Below are 14,710 nucleotides of genomic sequence, written 5' to 3'. Positions count from 1 at the left end.
CCCCTCCCTCTCTCTCCTGACAGCCCGTCAGTATCGTCTCATGCAGCTCGCTGATCCAGTAATGTGTGAGGCCGACAGTGAAGAATAAACATATTTATAACTAGTTTAGCTTGTTCCAGAGGTAGATAAAATAGCTAAGTGTGTTAGGTCTAACTCTTGTGTGTTCTGCTCCGCTCACCGGTCCGTCACAGCGGGTGGAGCTGCAGGATTTCTGCTTCACACACACGTTGCATACCGCTATTTTACTGTCTTTTTCGGACACCTTAAAATAATGCCAGACCGGTGAAGCCATTTTGGCGAGCTTGTTTTGCCGCGTACAGAGAAAAGTGTCATGTATTTTACGTCATGCGATCGGCCCTCGCGATCGGCATGTTTAGAGAGCACCGATCGATCGGTAGAGAGTGAGTATCGGCAGATCTCGATCGGTGACCGATCGATCGGAGCATCCCTATTGATGACAAACACTCAAATTCTCAATCTTCTTCTCTTTAAACCCACAGAATCTCTACAAATCAGAATACAGCAACTTCACTAAAGGCACAGGATGGATCCCTATTGGTTCTATTGATGTGGAGAAGGCCAAAGTTGCTACAGCCGCCCTGGATGAGCACCACTACCGCCAGCCCCCAAGTTCTTTCAAATTCACCAGCAAGACTGATGCCATGAACATGACTCTGGCTATGGCCAACACCAAGATCATGGATCACGTAAGAATGTCTTCTAATAATAAAGAAACCAATGCCTTCACAACTCCAAAATGTGTTGATTATTCATGTACCAGGTTTGACTTTTGTTCTTCCTCTCTAGTCTTCATACAAAGCTTCTGGAGAGAAGTTCATGCACACCTATAATCTGCCGGGTGACAGCCCTCAGTTCCTTCAGGCTAAATTCAACGCCCAGACCCTGAGCGAGGTAAGAGGACATCATATTCATTAAGTTAGAAAATGTTTTATATGCCAAAGAAATAATTGTCGTAACACTTTTTTGCTTTGTTTATCCACAGAGTCACTACAAGCACAAGTGGCTGGCCGATATTGCCAAGGGATACAACATGAAGCCGGATGCCATTTCTGTCATTCACGCCAAGCATGGCAGACATATTGCCAGCAATGTATGTATATCATAAATCTACCCAACGCACTTTTTTCCATTTAACTGAAAAAGTCACTAACGTCCACAAACTCCTTTTTTTCCAGATCCAATATAAGAAAGAATTTGAGAAGGCAAAGGGCCACCATATTGGTTTCCGCAGCATCAAGGACGATCCTCTGATGGTCCACTACATGCAGTTGGCCAAATTGCAGAGTGACAAGAACTACAAGAAGGACTACAACAAGGCCAAGCTGAAGTATCACTCCCCAGTGGACATGATGAGTTTGGTGCAAGCCAAACATGCTTCAAAGGTTCAGACCTTCGCCGGATACAGGAAGATCCCTAACGGCTACATGATCCTGCCCGACAACTTGAACGTGCAGCGGTGTCGCAAAATGAACGCCCAGTCAAGTGATGTAAGTTTGAAAGGGGCCTTCAAATGCCTTTTGGGGTTTTCCCTTTCCTGTAGTGCGTTATATAGGTTTTTGTGCATGTAAATGGTCTGCTAAGGCTAAAATCCCAAAGTTTCCCTCCAGATTAAATAATAATAATACACTTTATTTATATAGAACCTTTCAAACAGAGTTAAAACGGGCTCTAACATAATACAAAATAAATGCATTATTAAATAAACACAGAGAATAAAATTAACTTAATTTCAAAGAAATTAACTAAATGTTTAAATTTAAATGGAAATTCTTTCAATCACTACTAATTGTCATTTTTAATTATAGTGTAGTAGAAGTATTTACATTTCCTGCTATTTTATACTTCTACCCATCCGCAGTTTATAGGCTAATGTTTTACTTTTTGCCAGTTGCAACACATAAATGCATCTATTGATTTTCACAATTGTGCAAAAACGTTGACACGAGTCATACTCTAACAACTTATCTATGTTTTTTTTCAGTGTGACTACAAGTCTGAATATAATAACTATATCAGAGGCACTGGATGGGTCCCTATCGGCTCAATTGGAGTTGAGACGGCTAAAATTGGCGGTCTGATTCAGAGCGACAACAGGTACCGCACCGACCCATCCACCCACAAGTTCAGCAAGCTGATGGACTCCATGGACATTGCTCTGGCTACTGCCAACAACAAGATCATGAACAAGGTGCAGCATGGTTAACTGTTCTGTAGAGTGCAGGGCCACTAAGTATGAATTATTATCATCATTCATTTGTTTTTCTGGTCTTACAGCAAGCATACACTGCAGCTTGGGATAAGGCTAAACTGAGCATCCACGTCATGCCTGATTCTCCTGAAATCATCCTGGCCAAGGCTAATGCCCTCAACATGAGCAACGTAAGAGGAATACTTAAAACTGTTTAACCTACCTCTAATTGTATATAAATAATGGTGATCGGTTTGTGTATTTTAACACTCTTACTTTTATCCAAACAGAAACTTTACAAAGCCGGTGTTGTGGCGATGGCCAATAAGGGCTACCATCTCAAAGGAGACGCCATCGCAATCTTGGCCGCCAAAGCTGGAACTAGAATTGCCAGTGACGTAAGTTGAACAAACATTCCTGTGCCAAATTAAGAAGGGAATGTACTGAAACCCACCATGAATGTTAAACAAGTATTCTTTCACTGTTTACAGTACAAGTACAAGCTGGCTTACGAGAAGGCCAGAGGACACCATGTTGGTTTCCGCAGCATCAAGGACGATCCTCTGATGGTCCACTACATGCAGTTGGCCAAATTGCAGAGTGACAAGAACTACAAGAAGGACTACAACAAGGCCAAGCTGAAGTATCACTCCCCAGTGGACATGATGAGTTTGGTGCAGGCCAAACATGCTTCAAAGGTTCAGACCTTCGCCGGATACAGAACGATCCAGCACAGTTACTCTCTCCTCCCTGATGCAATTAGCCTGAAGCACGCTCGCACCATGAGCACCCAGGCTAGCGATGTAAGTTTGAAACATTAAAGGGGCCCTAAAATGCTTCTTGGGGTCTCCCCTTTCCTGTAGTATGTTATATAGGTTTGTGTGCATGTACATGGTCTGCAAAGGCTAGAATCCCTGTGTTCCCTCCAGAGGGAGTTTCTCTACCACAAAGGCAGAAAACAACTAATAATTGATTTTTATCAAACTCTAATCATCTGAATTATGTTTTTTTTCAGTGCGACTACAAGTCTGAATATAATAACTATATCAGAGGCACTGGATGGGTCCCTATCGGCTCAATTGGAGTTGAGACGGCTAAAATTGGCGGTCTGATTCAGAGCGACAACAAGTACCGCACCGACCCAACCACCCACAAGTTCAGCAAGCTGATGGACTCCATGGACATTGCTCTGGCTACTGCCAACAACAAGATCATGAACAAGGTGCAGCATGGTTAACTGTTCTGTAGAGTGCAGGGCCACTAAGTATGAATTATTATCATCATTCATTTGTTTTTCTGGTCTTACAGCAAGCATACACTGCAGCTTGGGATAAGGCCAAACTGAGCATCCACGTCATGCCTGATTCTCCTGAAATCATCCTGGCCAAGGCTAATGCCCTCAACATGAGCAACGTAAGAGGAATACTTAAAACTGTTTAACCTACCTCTAATTGTATATAAATAATGGTGATCGGTTTGTGTATTTTAACACTCTTACTTTTATCCAAACAGAAACTTTACAAAGCCGGTGTTGTGGCGATGGCCAATAAGGGCTACCATCTCAAAGGAGACGCCATCGCAATCTTGGCCGCCAAAGCTGGAACTAGAATTGCCAGTGACGTAAGTTGAACAAACATTCCTGTGCCAAATTAAGAAGGGAATGTACTGAAACCCACCATGAATGTTAAACAAGTATTCTTTCACTGTTTACAGTACAAGTACAAGCTGGCTTACGAGAAGGCCAGAGGACACCATATTGGTTTCCGCAGCGTCAAGGACGATCCTCTGATGGTCCACTACATGCAGTTGGCCAAATTGCAGAGTGACAAGAACTACAAGAAGGACTACCACAAGGCCAAGCTGAAGTATCACTCCCCAGTGGACATGATGAGTTTGACCCAGGCCAAACATGCTTCAAAGGTTCAGACCTTCGCCGGCTACAGGAAGATCCCTAACGGCTACTTGATGCTGCCTGACAACTTGAACGTGCAGCGGTGTCGCAGCATGATGGAGATTCAGAGTGATGTATGTTCTCCCTTTTTACCCAAACAATAGCCTAGTAGCTTCAGTGTAGTTATGGCAGTGAAGATCTGAAGTCCCAGGCTCCTTCAACAATGCAACATAGATATATACAAGACATAAAACAATAAAACTAATCTATAAAATAGTGCAAGAAGAAACAGAGTACAATCAATAGTGCAAGATTATCTATACTATATACATGTCAAAAAACTATTAAGTGAAATTGGACAATGGCATATGTTTTGTTTCTCTATTCTAGTCTTAATTCAAGTGAAAAGTAAGCAATGGACTAATTATAAAGGTTTGGTTAAAGTTAACTGGTGCAGGCCAAACATGCCTCACGTGTTCAGACTAATGCTGGATACAAGCAGTCCAACCCACACTACACTGTGATGCCTGACGCCATGAACCTGCGACTTGCTCGTAACATGCAGTTCATCGCCAGTGATGTACATAGAGAGTCTGACTTAAATAATATCTATTTACACAAGACTTTCACTCCAAATTGGGACATTGACTTTGCATGTAGCTGTTTTGCATCTAAAATAAACTGTTTTTCTTGACTTTCCCCCTTCAGAACCAGTACAAGAGTGAGTATGAAAGCTACGTTAAGGGAGTAGGATGGATTCCCATTGGATCGGTGGATGTTGAGAAAGCAAAATTAGCCGGACGTATCTTCAGCGAATCCAAATACCGTCAGTCTCCCAGCAAATTCAATTTCACTAAAGACATGCACTCCATGGATCTCTTACTGGCCACCGCCAACAACAAGATCATGAATAAGGTACTGGATAGGATTTGTGGTTTTTTTAAAATCACAAATTGGTCTACTCTAGCATTTATGTGACGTAAATGTTGTTTTTTAGCAATCCTACACCACTGCCTGGGAAAAAGCCAAGACTTCAATCCACATGATGCCTGATGCGATGGACATTGTTCTAGCCAGAGGAAACAAGAAGAACGTCAGTGAGGTAAAGGGTTATACTTAATGTTTCCACACATGATTTTCTAGATCTTTTCTGGGGTCTGTTATGGAAATAAACAAAACTAGCCGTATGGATCTTGCCAAAAGGAATTGGTTGGGACCAGTAAACAGAACGGTATCTCCATTTCGAAAGTAATCATATATTTTAAATACTATTTGCTTTGTGTCTGAGCTAGATTACCAGGTTGCTGGATTTCAATCATCATTATAATTGTATTTTGAACTGTTGGTTAATAAACTGATTTGATTACATTACTTCATGTTGGTGCATTAGTTGATTCAGTATGAAGAAGACATGCTCTCCTTAATACAAATGTATATCCTTTCTCTCTTCAGAAACTGTACAAGTTGGACAATGAGCTGTCCAAGAAGAAGGGCCACCATCTTCATGGTGATGCCATTTCAGTCTTGGCTGCCAAAGCTTCCACTGCTATTGCTAGTGATGTAAGTGTCTGTGTGGATATTCCTATACTGTTCCAACAACTGTATACATCAATTGTGATATTCCCACCCTCAAGAGTTTTTTTATTTGGTGATAAAACTCTCACACTTTCTTTTTTTAGTACAAGTACCATGCAGGATACCGTAAGCAGGTGGGCCACCACATCGGTGCTCGCTGCGTCCAGGACGACCCTCTGCTGGTTCTGGCTCTGAACTCAGCCAGGATTGCCAGTGACGCTCTGTACAAGAAGGACTTCAACAAGTCCAAGACCAAGTTCAACCTGCCCGTGGACATGATTGCCTTTGCGCTGGCCAAGAAGAACCAGATCCAGGTCAACCACGCCAACTACATCACCCGTCTGCACAACTGGACTTGTCTTCCAGACTCCACTGATGTGCGCCAGGCCAGGCACGCATATGACATACAGAGTGATGTGAGTATGAATCCTGAAATGTTTACTTTGTGCAGTATTCGTTTTGCAGATATTTCAAGTTTTAGAATCATCGTTCACAATATTAAACCTTTTTTTGCATCCAGAATTTGTACAAGGAGGACTTCAAGATGATGCAGGGTATCGGATGGGTGCCGATAGGTTCACTGGATGTTGAGAAGGCAAAGAAAGCCGGTGAGGCTCTGAATGAGAGGAAGTATCGTCAACACCCAAGCAACTTCAAATTCAAAATCACCACTGAGGACATGTCCCTGGTGTTGGCTAAGGCCAATAACAAGGTTATGAACAAGGTATTTTCTATGCAATTTTGTTAATGTTGTGTTTTATACAGTATTGATGAATGTTTTTCTGCAAGTTCACTTCACAGGTTGTCTTTAACTGTAAAGACAGTACTTTGTATTATGTTTTTTATTCAGTGTTTCAAAACATAAGGCAGGACGATAGCATGGCAACACCTGAAATAGAAAAAATAGAAAAGGAATTTTAGCTTTCATAACATAGGTTTTTCCTAATGTCGATAACAGCAAAGTCAATTTAATCATACTCTATATAAGAATAGACATTGTTTGGTAAATAAGAGTAATTTACTCGAAACAAGCTGTTCATTGGTAGTGATATTCATTTCTAAATATCCAATGGGCTTATTTAGGGTACATTTAAAATAATGTAATGATTAACAGACTTGCATTACATTATTTAAAATCTAATTTATACCCTGAATGTCTCTAAAATTGTTATTTTATGTTAAAAGATAGTGCTGAAATGTCTGTCGCTCTGTGAGGAATATCATCACATCATCTGCATAGAGCAATATCAGTGATGATTCAGCCTTGAATATATGTTTCTCTTTTAGCACATCATTTGAAAGGTTTAGAGATCAATGCAAACAACAACCCTGATTAAGTACAACCTCTGATGTGCCTCTGCTTGTAGAAAATAAATCTGAGGAGGTTATTAAGTGTAGTTTTAATCTATTCAATATAATCTTAAGCGAAATTGAATGTGAACAAAACTGAGAAAAAGTTCCTGACGACTTGAAAACATTCTCCACTTTACTAGATTTAAGAAGTCCTACAAGTTAGGAGTTTTCTAATTTCATCAGCTGTATATATCATTTTTCAAAATGTTTTTAATTTTGTATTATTGAAACTAAACTTTTTTTGTTTTAATTTGATCTACAGCAAGCTTACAATCAAGCCTGGGAGAAAGACAAGACATCAATCCACATCATGCCTGACTCTATGGAGGTTCTTCTAGCCAAAGCAAACAAAACCAACTACAGTTTGGTGAGTCACTTTTTCTGAGTAATTGATCGCTTTAAAGCAACATTATTATTGGTACACAACCATTTTTCAGAAGATGTTAATTTATTTCTTTATTTTCCTTTATACAGAACCAGTACAGGCAGGCAAATGAGGACGCTAAGAAGAAGGGCTACGACCTGCGCAATGATGCCATTTCTATCATCGCAGCCAAGAAGACCAGGGATATTGCCAGTGATGTAAGCTGTGGGATTTCTTTTTAACAAAGATAAACTGTTTCCATATGTTTATCACTGCACATGTGACCATGGAACTTTGTTATTCAATTTTCTTCCAGCACAAGTACCATGAAGGATACCGTAAGCAGGTGGGCCACCACATCGGTGCTCGCTGCGTCCAGGACGATCCTCTGCTGGTTCTGGCTCTGAACTCAGCCAGGATTGCCAGTGACGCTTTGTACAAGAAGGACTTCAACAAGTCCAAGACCAAGTTCAACCTGCCTGTGGACATGATAGCCTTTGCGCTGGCCAAGAAGAACCAGATCCAGGTCAACCACGCCAACTACATCACCCGCCTCCACAACTGGACTTGTCTTCCAGACTCCACCGATGTGCGCCAGGCCAGGCGCGCATATGACATACAGAGTGATGTGAGTATGAATCCTGAAATGTATCTTATAGAAAGTTTATTTTTTGAACATCTTGGACCATATAACACAATGTTTCTGTTGCATCCAGAATGTGTACAAGGAGGACTTAAGGATGATGCAGGGTATCGGATGGGTGCCGATAGGTTCACTGGATGTTGAGAAGGCAAAGAAAGCCGGTGAGGCTCTGAATGAGAGGAAGTATCGTCAACACCCAAGCAACTTCAAATTCAAAATCACCACTGAGGACATGTCCCTGGTGTTGGCTAAGGCCAATAACAAGGTTATGAACAAGGTATGAAATCATCAATCCTGTAATCGAGAAGGTCAAAATGGCACAGTTGAACTACTTATACTGATATGATGAAAGCTTTTCCGTGAATTAAAATGCATTCTTGCAGAGTATATTGTAATAATAATATATATTTTTGTATCTTTAAAGAAAGCATACTCTGATGCCTGGAACCACGACAAGACAACAATCCACATCATGCCTGACTCTATGGATGTTCTTCTAGCCAAAGCAAACAATGTCAACTACAGTTTGGTAAGTGAAAAATTAAACATATTATGGTAAAGCAATTAAATACAGTATAAGGATAATATAATGATAATAGTAATACATTTTATTGATGTAAGATATTTCTAAACAAGGTTACAATATGCTATATTCATTAGGATATTGTTTGTTTTCGATACATCTGTGTCTTATTATAACTCAGACCTACTTTTAAATCAGAAATGAATGTACATTTAATGTGGGATGTTTGTGTTTGCTTACAGAAAAAGTACAAGCAGGCAAATGAAGACTCCAAGAAGAAGGGCTACGACCTGCGCGGCGATGCCATTTCCATCCTCGCTGCCAAGAAGACCACGGCTATTGCCAGTGATGTAAGCTGTGGGATTTCTTTTTAAAACTGTTTCCATATATTTATCACTGCACATGTAACCATAAAACTTTGTTGTTCAATTCTCTTCCAGCACAAGTACCATGAAGGATACCGTAAGCAGCTCGGCCACCACATCGGTGCTCGCTGCGTCCAGGACGATCCTCTGCTGGTTCTGGCTCTGAACTCAGCCAGGATTGCCAGTGACCATCTGTACAAGAAGGACTTCAACAAGTCCAAGACCAAGTTCAACCTGCCTGTGGACATGATCGCCTTTGCGCTGGCCAAGAAGAACCAGATCCAGGTCAACCACGCCAACTACATCACCCGCCTCCACAACTGGACTTGTCTTCCAGACTCCACTGATGTGCGCCAGGCCAGGCGCGCATATGACATACAGAGTGATGTGAGTATGAATCCTGAAATGTATCTTATAGAAAGTTTATTTTTTGAACATCTTGGACCATATAACACAATGTTTCTGTTGCATCCAGAATGTGTACAAGGAGGACTTAAGGATGATGCAGGGTATCGGATGGGTGCCGATAGGTTCACTGGATGTTGAGAAGGCAAAGAAAGCCGGTGAGGCTCTGAATGAGAGGAAGTATCGTCAACACCCAAGCAACTTCAAATTCAAACTCACCACTGAGGACATGTCCCTGGTGTTGGCTAAGGCCAATAACAAGGTTATGAACAAGGTATGAAATAACATTACAATTATGTAATCATAAAAATGCATATTTGCAGTGTTCATCATGTTAGTAATTTCTCTCTTTTTCTTTTGTTTATGACCACAGAAAGCATATTCTGATGTCTGGAACAAGGAGAAGACGAAGATCCACATCATGCCTGATTCTATGGATGTTCTTCTAGCCAAAGCAAACAATGTCAACTACAGTTTGGTACGTGAACAATTCAGTATTTATGGTGATACAGCAACCCGCCGTATTCCAGTTTACTTTCAAGGGTAAATGTATATACTTAATTTCTGGTATGTTTGTGTTTGTTTACAGAAAAAGTACAAGCAGGCAAATGAAGACTCCAAGAAGAAGGGCTACGACCTGCGCGGCGATGCCATTTCCATCCTCGCTGCCAAGAAGACCACGGCTATTGCCAGTGATGTAAGCTTTTTAACAAATACAAACCGTTTCCATATGTTTATCACTGCACATGTAACCATGGAACTTTGTTATTACATTTTCTTCCAGCACAAGTACCATGAAGGATACCGTAAGCAGCTCGGCCACCACATCGGTGCTCGCTGCGTCCAGGACGATCCTCTGCTGGTTCTGGCTCTGAACTCAGCCAGGATTGCCAGTGACGCTTTGTACAAGAAGGACTTCAACAAGTCCAAGACCAAGTTCAACCTGCCTGTGGACATGATCGCCTTTGCGCTGGCCAAGAAGAACCAGATCCAGGTCAACCACGCCAACTACATCACCCGCCTGCACAACTGGACTTGTCTTCCAGACTCCACTGATGTGCGCCAGGCCAGGCGCGCATATGACATACAGAGCGACGTGAGTGTAGCTCCCTTGCTTTATTGTTTTTATTTCAGTTTCATGCTACCAAGTATGTGAGGAATTTAATTGTTTTCTTTACTCACTTCAAAGGCTGTCTACAAAGCTGACTTGAAGTGGCTCCAGGGTTTGGGCTGGGTTCCCATTGGCTCACTGGATGTGGAGAAAGCCAAGAAAGCTGGAGATGCTTTGAATGAAAGGAAGTACCGCCAACCCCCAAGCAATTTCCCCTTCAAGAGCACCACAGAGGCTATGAACCTCGTACTTGCGAAGAATAACGCTTTGGTCATGAACAAGGTTCGAATTTAAATATTTTGGGTTGAATTCAAATATATTTTTGTGAAAAAAGGTCTATTACTAATGCAATGGAGACCTCTCTCTTGAGATATCTTCAGTTAATCAAGTAACACTTATTTGTGGTTTGTTCCAGCAACTCTACACCGCCGCATGGGAGAAGGACAAGACCAAGCTGCACATCAACCCTGACACTCCTGAGATCGTCCTCGGTCAGCAGAATGCTATCACCATGAGCAAGGTTAGCTTAGTGAAGAAGCTGAATTATTGGACCTCCATTTGTTGAAGAGCTGTTAACAAAAGTATTCATATTGTGTCTTTCTTTGTAGAAACTCTACAGACAAGGTTATGAGGCCACCATCAGCAAAGGTTATGTCCTTCCCGGGGATGCTATCTCTGTAAAGGCTGCTAAGTCCTCCAGGGACATCATCAGTGATGTAAGTGACCACAACTCACAACAACACTATAACACGGTCATGCAATATATTTTTTTTTGGGGCAAATTATTATTGTTATTAATGGCTGCTACTGTTGATATCATCAGTACAAGTACAAGACAGGATACCGTAAGCAGGTGGGCCACCACATCGGAGCCCTCAGTGTCAAAGACGATCCTCTGATCGTTCTGGCTATGAACTCGGCAAAGATTGCTAGTGACGCTCTGTACAAGAAGGACTTCAACAAGTCCAAGACCAAGTTCAACCTGCCAGTGGACATGCTGAGTATCGAGCTGGCCAAGAAATGCCAGATCCAGGTCAACCACGCCAACTACATCACCCGCCTGCACAACTGGACCTGCCTGCCCGACTCCAGTGATGTGCGCCAGGCCAGGAAAGCGTACGATCTGCAGAGCAATGTGAGCCTCTCTTTGACATGTTCAACATCTTTCAACAAACAATGTGCTGAGGTTTTTTAATGTTACATGTAAACTATTTTCCCAACAGGCTGTATACAAGGCTGACAGGGATGAGGTGATAGGCGTCGGATGGATCCCCATAGGTTCAGTTGATGTGTTGAAGGCAAAGCACGCTGGAAAGATTCTCAGCGAACATCTGTACAGGTTGAAACCAGACAAACAGAAATTCACCACGGACATGTCTTCCATGTCCATGGTCTTGGCCAAAGCAAATGCTGGCATCATCAACAAGGTGAAGAATATCACATCCCTCTTTTACAATTCCTTCAATCATCTCCTGGTGTGTTAATGTGTTTTCAATCCCTTTTTTATGTTCCTCACAACAGAAAAACTATACGGCAGCTTGGGAGGTTGACAAAGTCAAGAACCATATAAACGCAGACTTACCTGAGATTCTGCTCTCTAAAGCTAATGCTTACAACATGAGCAAGGTACGTTCGGTCTGTTTTGACCTCAACTTGTATTATACAGCCATGTAAGAAAATATGATGCTGATAATGTTCATTTTATAATCAACTATTTTAATTTTTCTTTCAGAAAAATTACAGGGAAGCTGTTGACGCGATGTTCAGAAAGGGCTACGACATCAAGTCCGATGCTGTCTCTATTGTTGCTGCCAAAAAAGGAAGAGAAATCATCAGTGATGTACGTAACATACGAAAGGACACTTTTCTCTCAGACATATATCAATAGCAATACGAAATAACCTGTCTTAAGCAATGTGGCTCAAAAACGGGGGCCCAAGGCTATAAAAATGTGTGCTTACTTGTATTGTACTTTCACTTCAGATTAGATATACTTTATTGATCCCAATTTGGCAAAATATACCCATATTGACAGTGAACGATATACTGTATATCTATTATATAAAATATAATTATACAAGATTGACATCAGTGTCACAATGATATGCCAACCTATAACTAACAAAATGTATGCATAAGATAATTTTTGTATTAAAGACCTTCACCTTTACCTTCTCTTTCTACACAGTATAAATATAAGGCAGGATACCGTAAGCAGGTGGGCCACCACATCGGTGCTCGCTGCGTCCAGGACGACCCTCTGATCATGCTGGCTCTGAACTCAGCCAGGATTGCCAGTGACGCTCTGTACAAGAAGGACTTCAACCAGTCCAAGACCAAGTTCAACCTGCCCGTGGACATGCTGAATATTGAACTGGCCAAGAAATGCCAGATCCAGGTCAACGACTTCAACTACAGGACTCACCTGCACAACTGGACCTGCCTGCCAGACTCCACTGATGTGCGCCAGGCCAGAAAGGCTTACGACCTGCAGAGTGATGTAAGTAACGAGAGTTTATCAGAATGTGTTTGCTCAACTTTATCTTGCTTATTTATTTTATTCAATGTGTCTCCACTTTTTATCCTCCCGATATGACTTGTAGGCTATTTATAAGGCCGACATGGAATGGATGAGGGGAACCGGTTGGGTGCCAATAGGTTCAGTTGATGTGGAGAAGGCCAAGAAAGCAGGAGCGATCCTGAATGAAAGGAAGTACCGTGAGCATCCCAGCAAATTCAAGTTCACAGCCAAGACAAGTGACATCCCATATGCCCTTGCTACGGCAAATGCCCATATCATGAACAAGGTAGAGATCCTATAACATTGTACTTTATTGTTATTTTGCATTTTTATCTTAGTTTCTTTTGATTTTAAGTATTATACAGAATATGTGGAAAAGTGTTGACTTACTTCCCTTTGTTCGACTCGATGAATCGCATAAAACTGTGTCAATCTGCTGTTTACAGCAAGCGTACACTTCCGCCTGGGATACGGATAAGGTCAAACTTCACATGGGTACTGACATCCCAGAGATCATCCTGGCCAAGCAGAATAATATCAACACCAGTCTGGTAATGTAGTGCCTCTCAATGTAGTTCTTAAACCAATAAGTGCATCACATATGATCATATCAATAATTGTTAACTTGCTTAAAGAATAATTATCAGATATTGTCCTAATGTTTGAAGAATGAAGGACATTTTAGTGTTGATGTTTTAATCACTAGTACAAGGAAATAGTCTCCATTGGTACTGATATTGGAATTTAAACTAAATGTATATCAGACATACTAACTGCCTATTCCTTCTTTTGGTTCCCAGAAACAATACCGTGAAGGCTATATGGAAACCATCAACAAAGGCTACTACCTTCCCAAAGATGCCATTTCTATTTTGGCAGCTAAGGCCTCCCGAAATATCATCAGTGATGTAAGTCTGTCTTTATTTGTGAAGTATTATGCTTCACAATCTAAATTCTTCAGCAGCATTATCCTTTATTTTATTCACTGCAATGATTCCTTTTATGAGAATAATCTAAATATTTCCATCCCATGTTTTTAGTACAAATACAAGGCCGGTTTCCGCAAGCAGTGTGGCAATCAAATCGGTGCACTCAGCGTCAAAGACGACCAGCTGATCATGCTGGCCGCTAATGCAGCCAAGATCTTCAGTGACGCTCTGTACAAGAAGGACTTCAACAAGTCCAAGACAAAGTACAACCTGCCAGTGGACATGCTGAGTATCGCGCTGGCCAAGAAATGCCAGAACCAGGTCAACCAAACCAACTACGCCACCCGCCTGCACAACTGGACCTGCATGCCCGACTCCACGGATGTGGTCCGTGCTAGGAAGGCCTACGACTTAAACAGCGATGTAAGTATATGTAATGTGTTAGAGAAATATCACTCGTCACTGGCTTGAGGTTCAATATCAGGATACATGTATTTATTATCCTTGCAAGAATGTAAGTAGACATCACATACAGAGCAGTTGGTACAACTAGTTCCTGAACAGTGTCCTTCACATGCTTATATACAAGAGAAGGAGTTTCACAATCACAAGATGGAGGAATACCGGTTCAAAGCAGTATTCAATGTTTACTTCAGATTAGCTCCACGTCAGAAATGATCATGCTTGTCATATGTCTATCTCCATAGAGGCTGAATCCTCATGTTAATCCCATAGCTATCATATGCCTAAAACAGTCCTGATGCTCTTCTAGGTAATCAGACATCCTGTCATGTACACAGCTACAGTTGGGATACCTTTGT

General features: G+C 41.5%; 1 protein-coding gene across 14 annotated transcripts in view; it reads left to right on the top strand.

Annotated features, from left to right (window-relative positions):
• neb (nebulin) overlaps positions 1 to 14,710 on the top strand; it is a 94,198-nt gene that overhangs the window by 24,247 nt on the left and 55,241 nt on the right. For 11 of the 14 annotated variants that reach the window (XM_034147091.1, XM_034147098.1, XM_034147093.1 and 8 more), the window contains 40 exons: positions 501 to 707; positions 808 to 912; positions 1,004 to 1,111; positions 1,197 to 1,508; positions 2,003 to 2,209; positions 2,296 to 2,400; positions 2,500 to 2,607; positions 2,701 to 3,012; positions 3,225 to 3,431; positions 3,518 to 3,622; positions 3,722 to 3,829; positions 3,923 to 4,234; positions 4,809 to 5,015; positions 5,098 to 5,202; positions 5,553 to 5,660; positions 5,780 to 6,091; positions 6,196 to 6,399; positions 7,291 to 7,395; positions 7,503 to 7,610; positions 7,709 to 8,020; positions 8,109 to 8,312; positions 8,460 to 8,564; positions 8,801 to 8,908; positions 8,999 to 9,310; positions 9,399 to 9,602; positions 9,702 to 9,806; positions 9,918 to 10,025; positions 10,113 to 10,424; positions 10,518 to 10,721; positions 10,855 to 10,959; positions 11,048 to 11,155; positions 11,263 to 11,574; positions 11,663 to 11,866; positions 11,961 to 12,065; positions 12,172 to 12,279; positions 12,628 to 12,939; positions 13,043 to 13,246; positions 13,407 to 13,511; positions 13,761 to 13,868; positions 14,001 to 14,312. In XM_034147091.1, the coding sequence (XP_034002982.1) occupies positions 501 to 707; positions 808 to 912; positions 1,004 to 1,111; positions 1,197 to 1,508; positions 2,003 to 2,209; positions 2,296 to 2,400; positions 2,500 to 2,607; positions 2,701 to 3,012; positions 3,225 to 3,431; positions 3,518 to 3,622; positions 3,722 to 3,829; positions 3,923 to 4,234; positions 4,809 to 5,015; positions 5,098 to 5,202; positions 5,553 to 5,660; positions 5,780 to 6,091; positions 6,196 to 6,399; positions 7,291 to 7,395; positions 7,503 to 7,610; positions 7,709 to 8,020; positions 8,109 to 8,312; positions 8,460 to 8,564; positions 8,801 to 8,908; positions 8,999 to 9,310; positions 9,399 to 9,602; positions 9,702 to 9,806; positions 9,918 to 10,025; positions 10,113 to 10,424; positions 10,518 to 10,721; positions 10,855 to 10,959; positions 11,048 to 11,155; positions 11,263 to 11,574; positions 11,663 to 11,866; positions 11,961 to 12,065; positions 12,172 to 12,279; positions 12,628 to 12,939; positions 13,043 to 13,246; positions 13,407 to 13,511; positions 13,761 to 13,868; positions 14,001 to 14,312 (7,302 nt within the window). The remainder of the gene's footprint in view (positions 1 to 500; positions 708 to 807; positions 913 to 1,003; positions 1,112 to 1,196; positions 1,509 to 2,002; positions 2,210 to 2,295; positions 2,401 to 2,499; positions 2,608 to 2,700; positions 3,013 to 3,224; positions 3,432 to 3,517; positions 3,623 to 3,721; positions 3,830 to 3,922; positions 4,235 to 4,808; positions 5,016 to 5,097; positions 5,203 to 5,552; positions 5,661 to 5,779; positions 6,092 to 6,195; positions 6,400 to 7,290; positions 7,396 to 7,502; positions 7,611 to 7,708; positions 8,021 to 8,108; positions 8,313 to 8,459; positions 8,565 to 8,800; positions 8,909 to 8,998; positions 9,311 to 9,398; positions 9,603 to 9,701; positions 9,807 to 9,917; positions 10,026 to 10,112; positions 10,425 to 10,517; positions 10,722 to 10,854; positions 10,960 to 11,047; positions 11,156 to 11,262; positions 11,575 to 11,662; positions 11,867 to 11,960; positions 12,066 to 12,171; positions 12,280 to 12,627; positions 12,940 to 13,042; positions 13,247 to 13,406; positions 13,512 to 13,760; positions 13,869 to 14,000; positions 14,313 to 14,710) is intronic. The other 3 variants (XM_034147101.1, XM_034147100.1, XM_034147102.1) reach the window with 3 other exon arrangements.

The sequence above is a fragment of the Trematomus bernacchii genome, unplaced genomic scaffold (assembly GCF_902827165.1).
Source record: "Trematomus bernacchii unplaced genomic scaffold, fTreBer1.1, whole genome shotgun sequence".
Taxonomy (NCBI): domain Eukaryota; kingdom Metazoa; phylum Chordata; class Actinopteri; order Perciformes; family Nototheniidae; genus Trematomus; species Trematomus bernacchii.
Note: the sequence above shows the minus strand (reverse complement) of the source record. Positions and strands in the feature narration are given on the sequence as shown.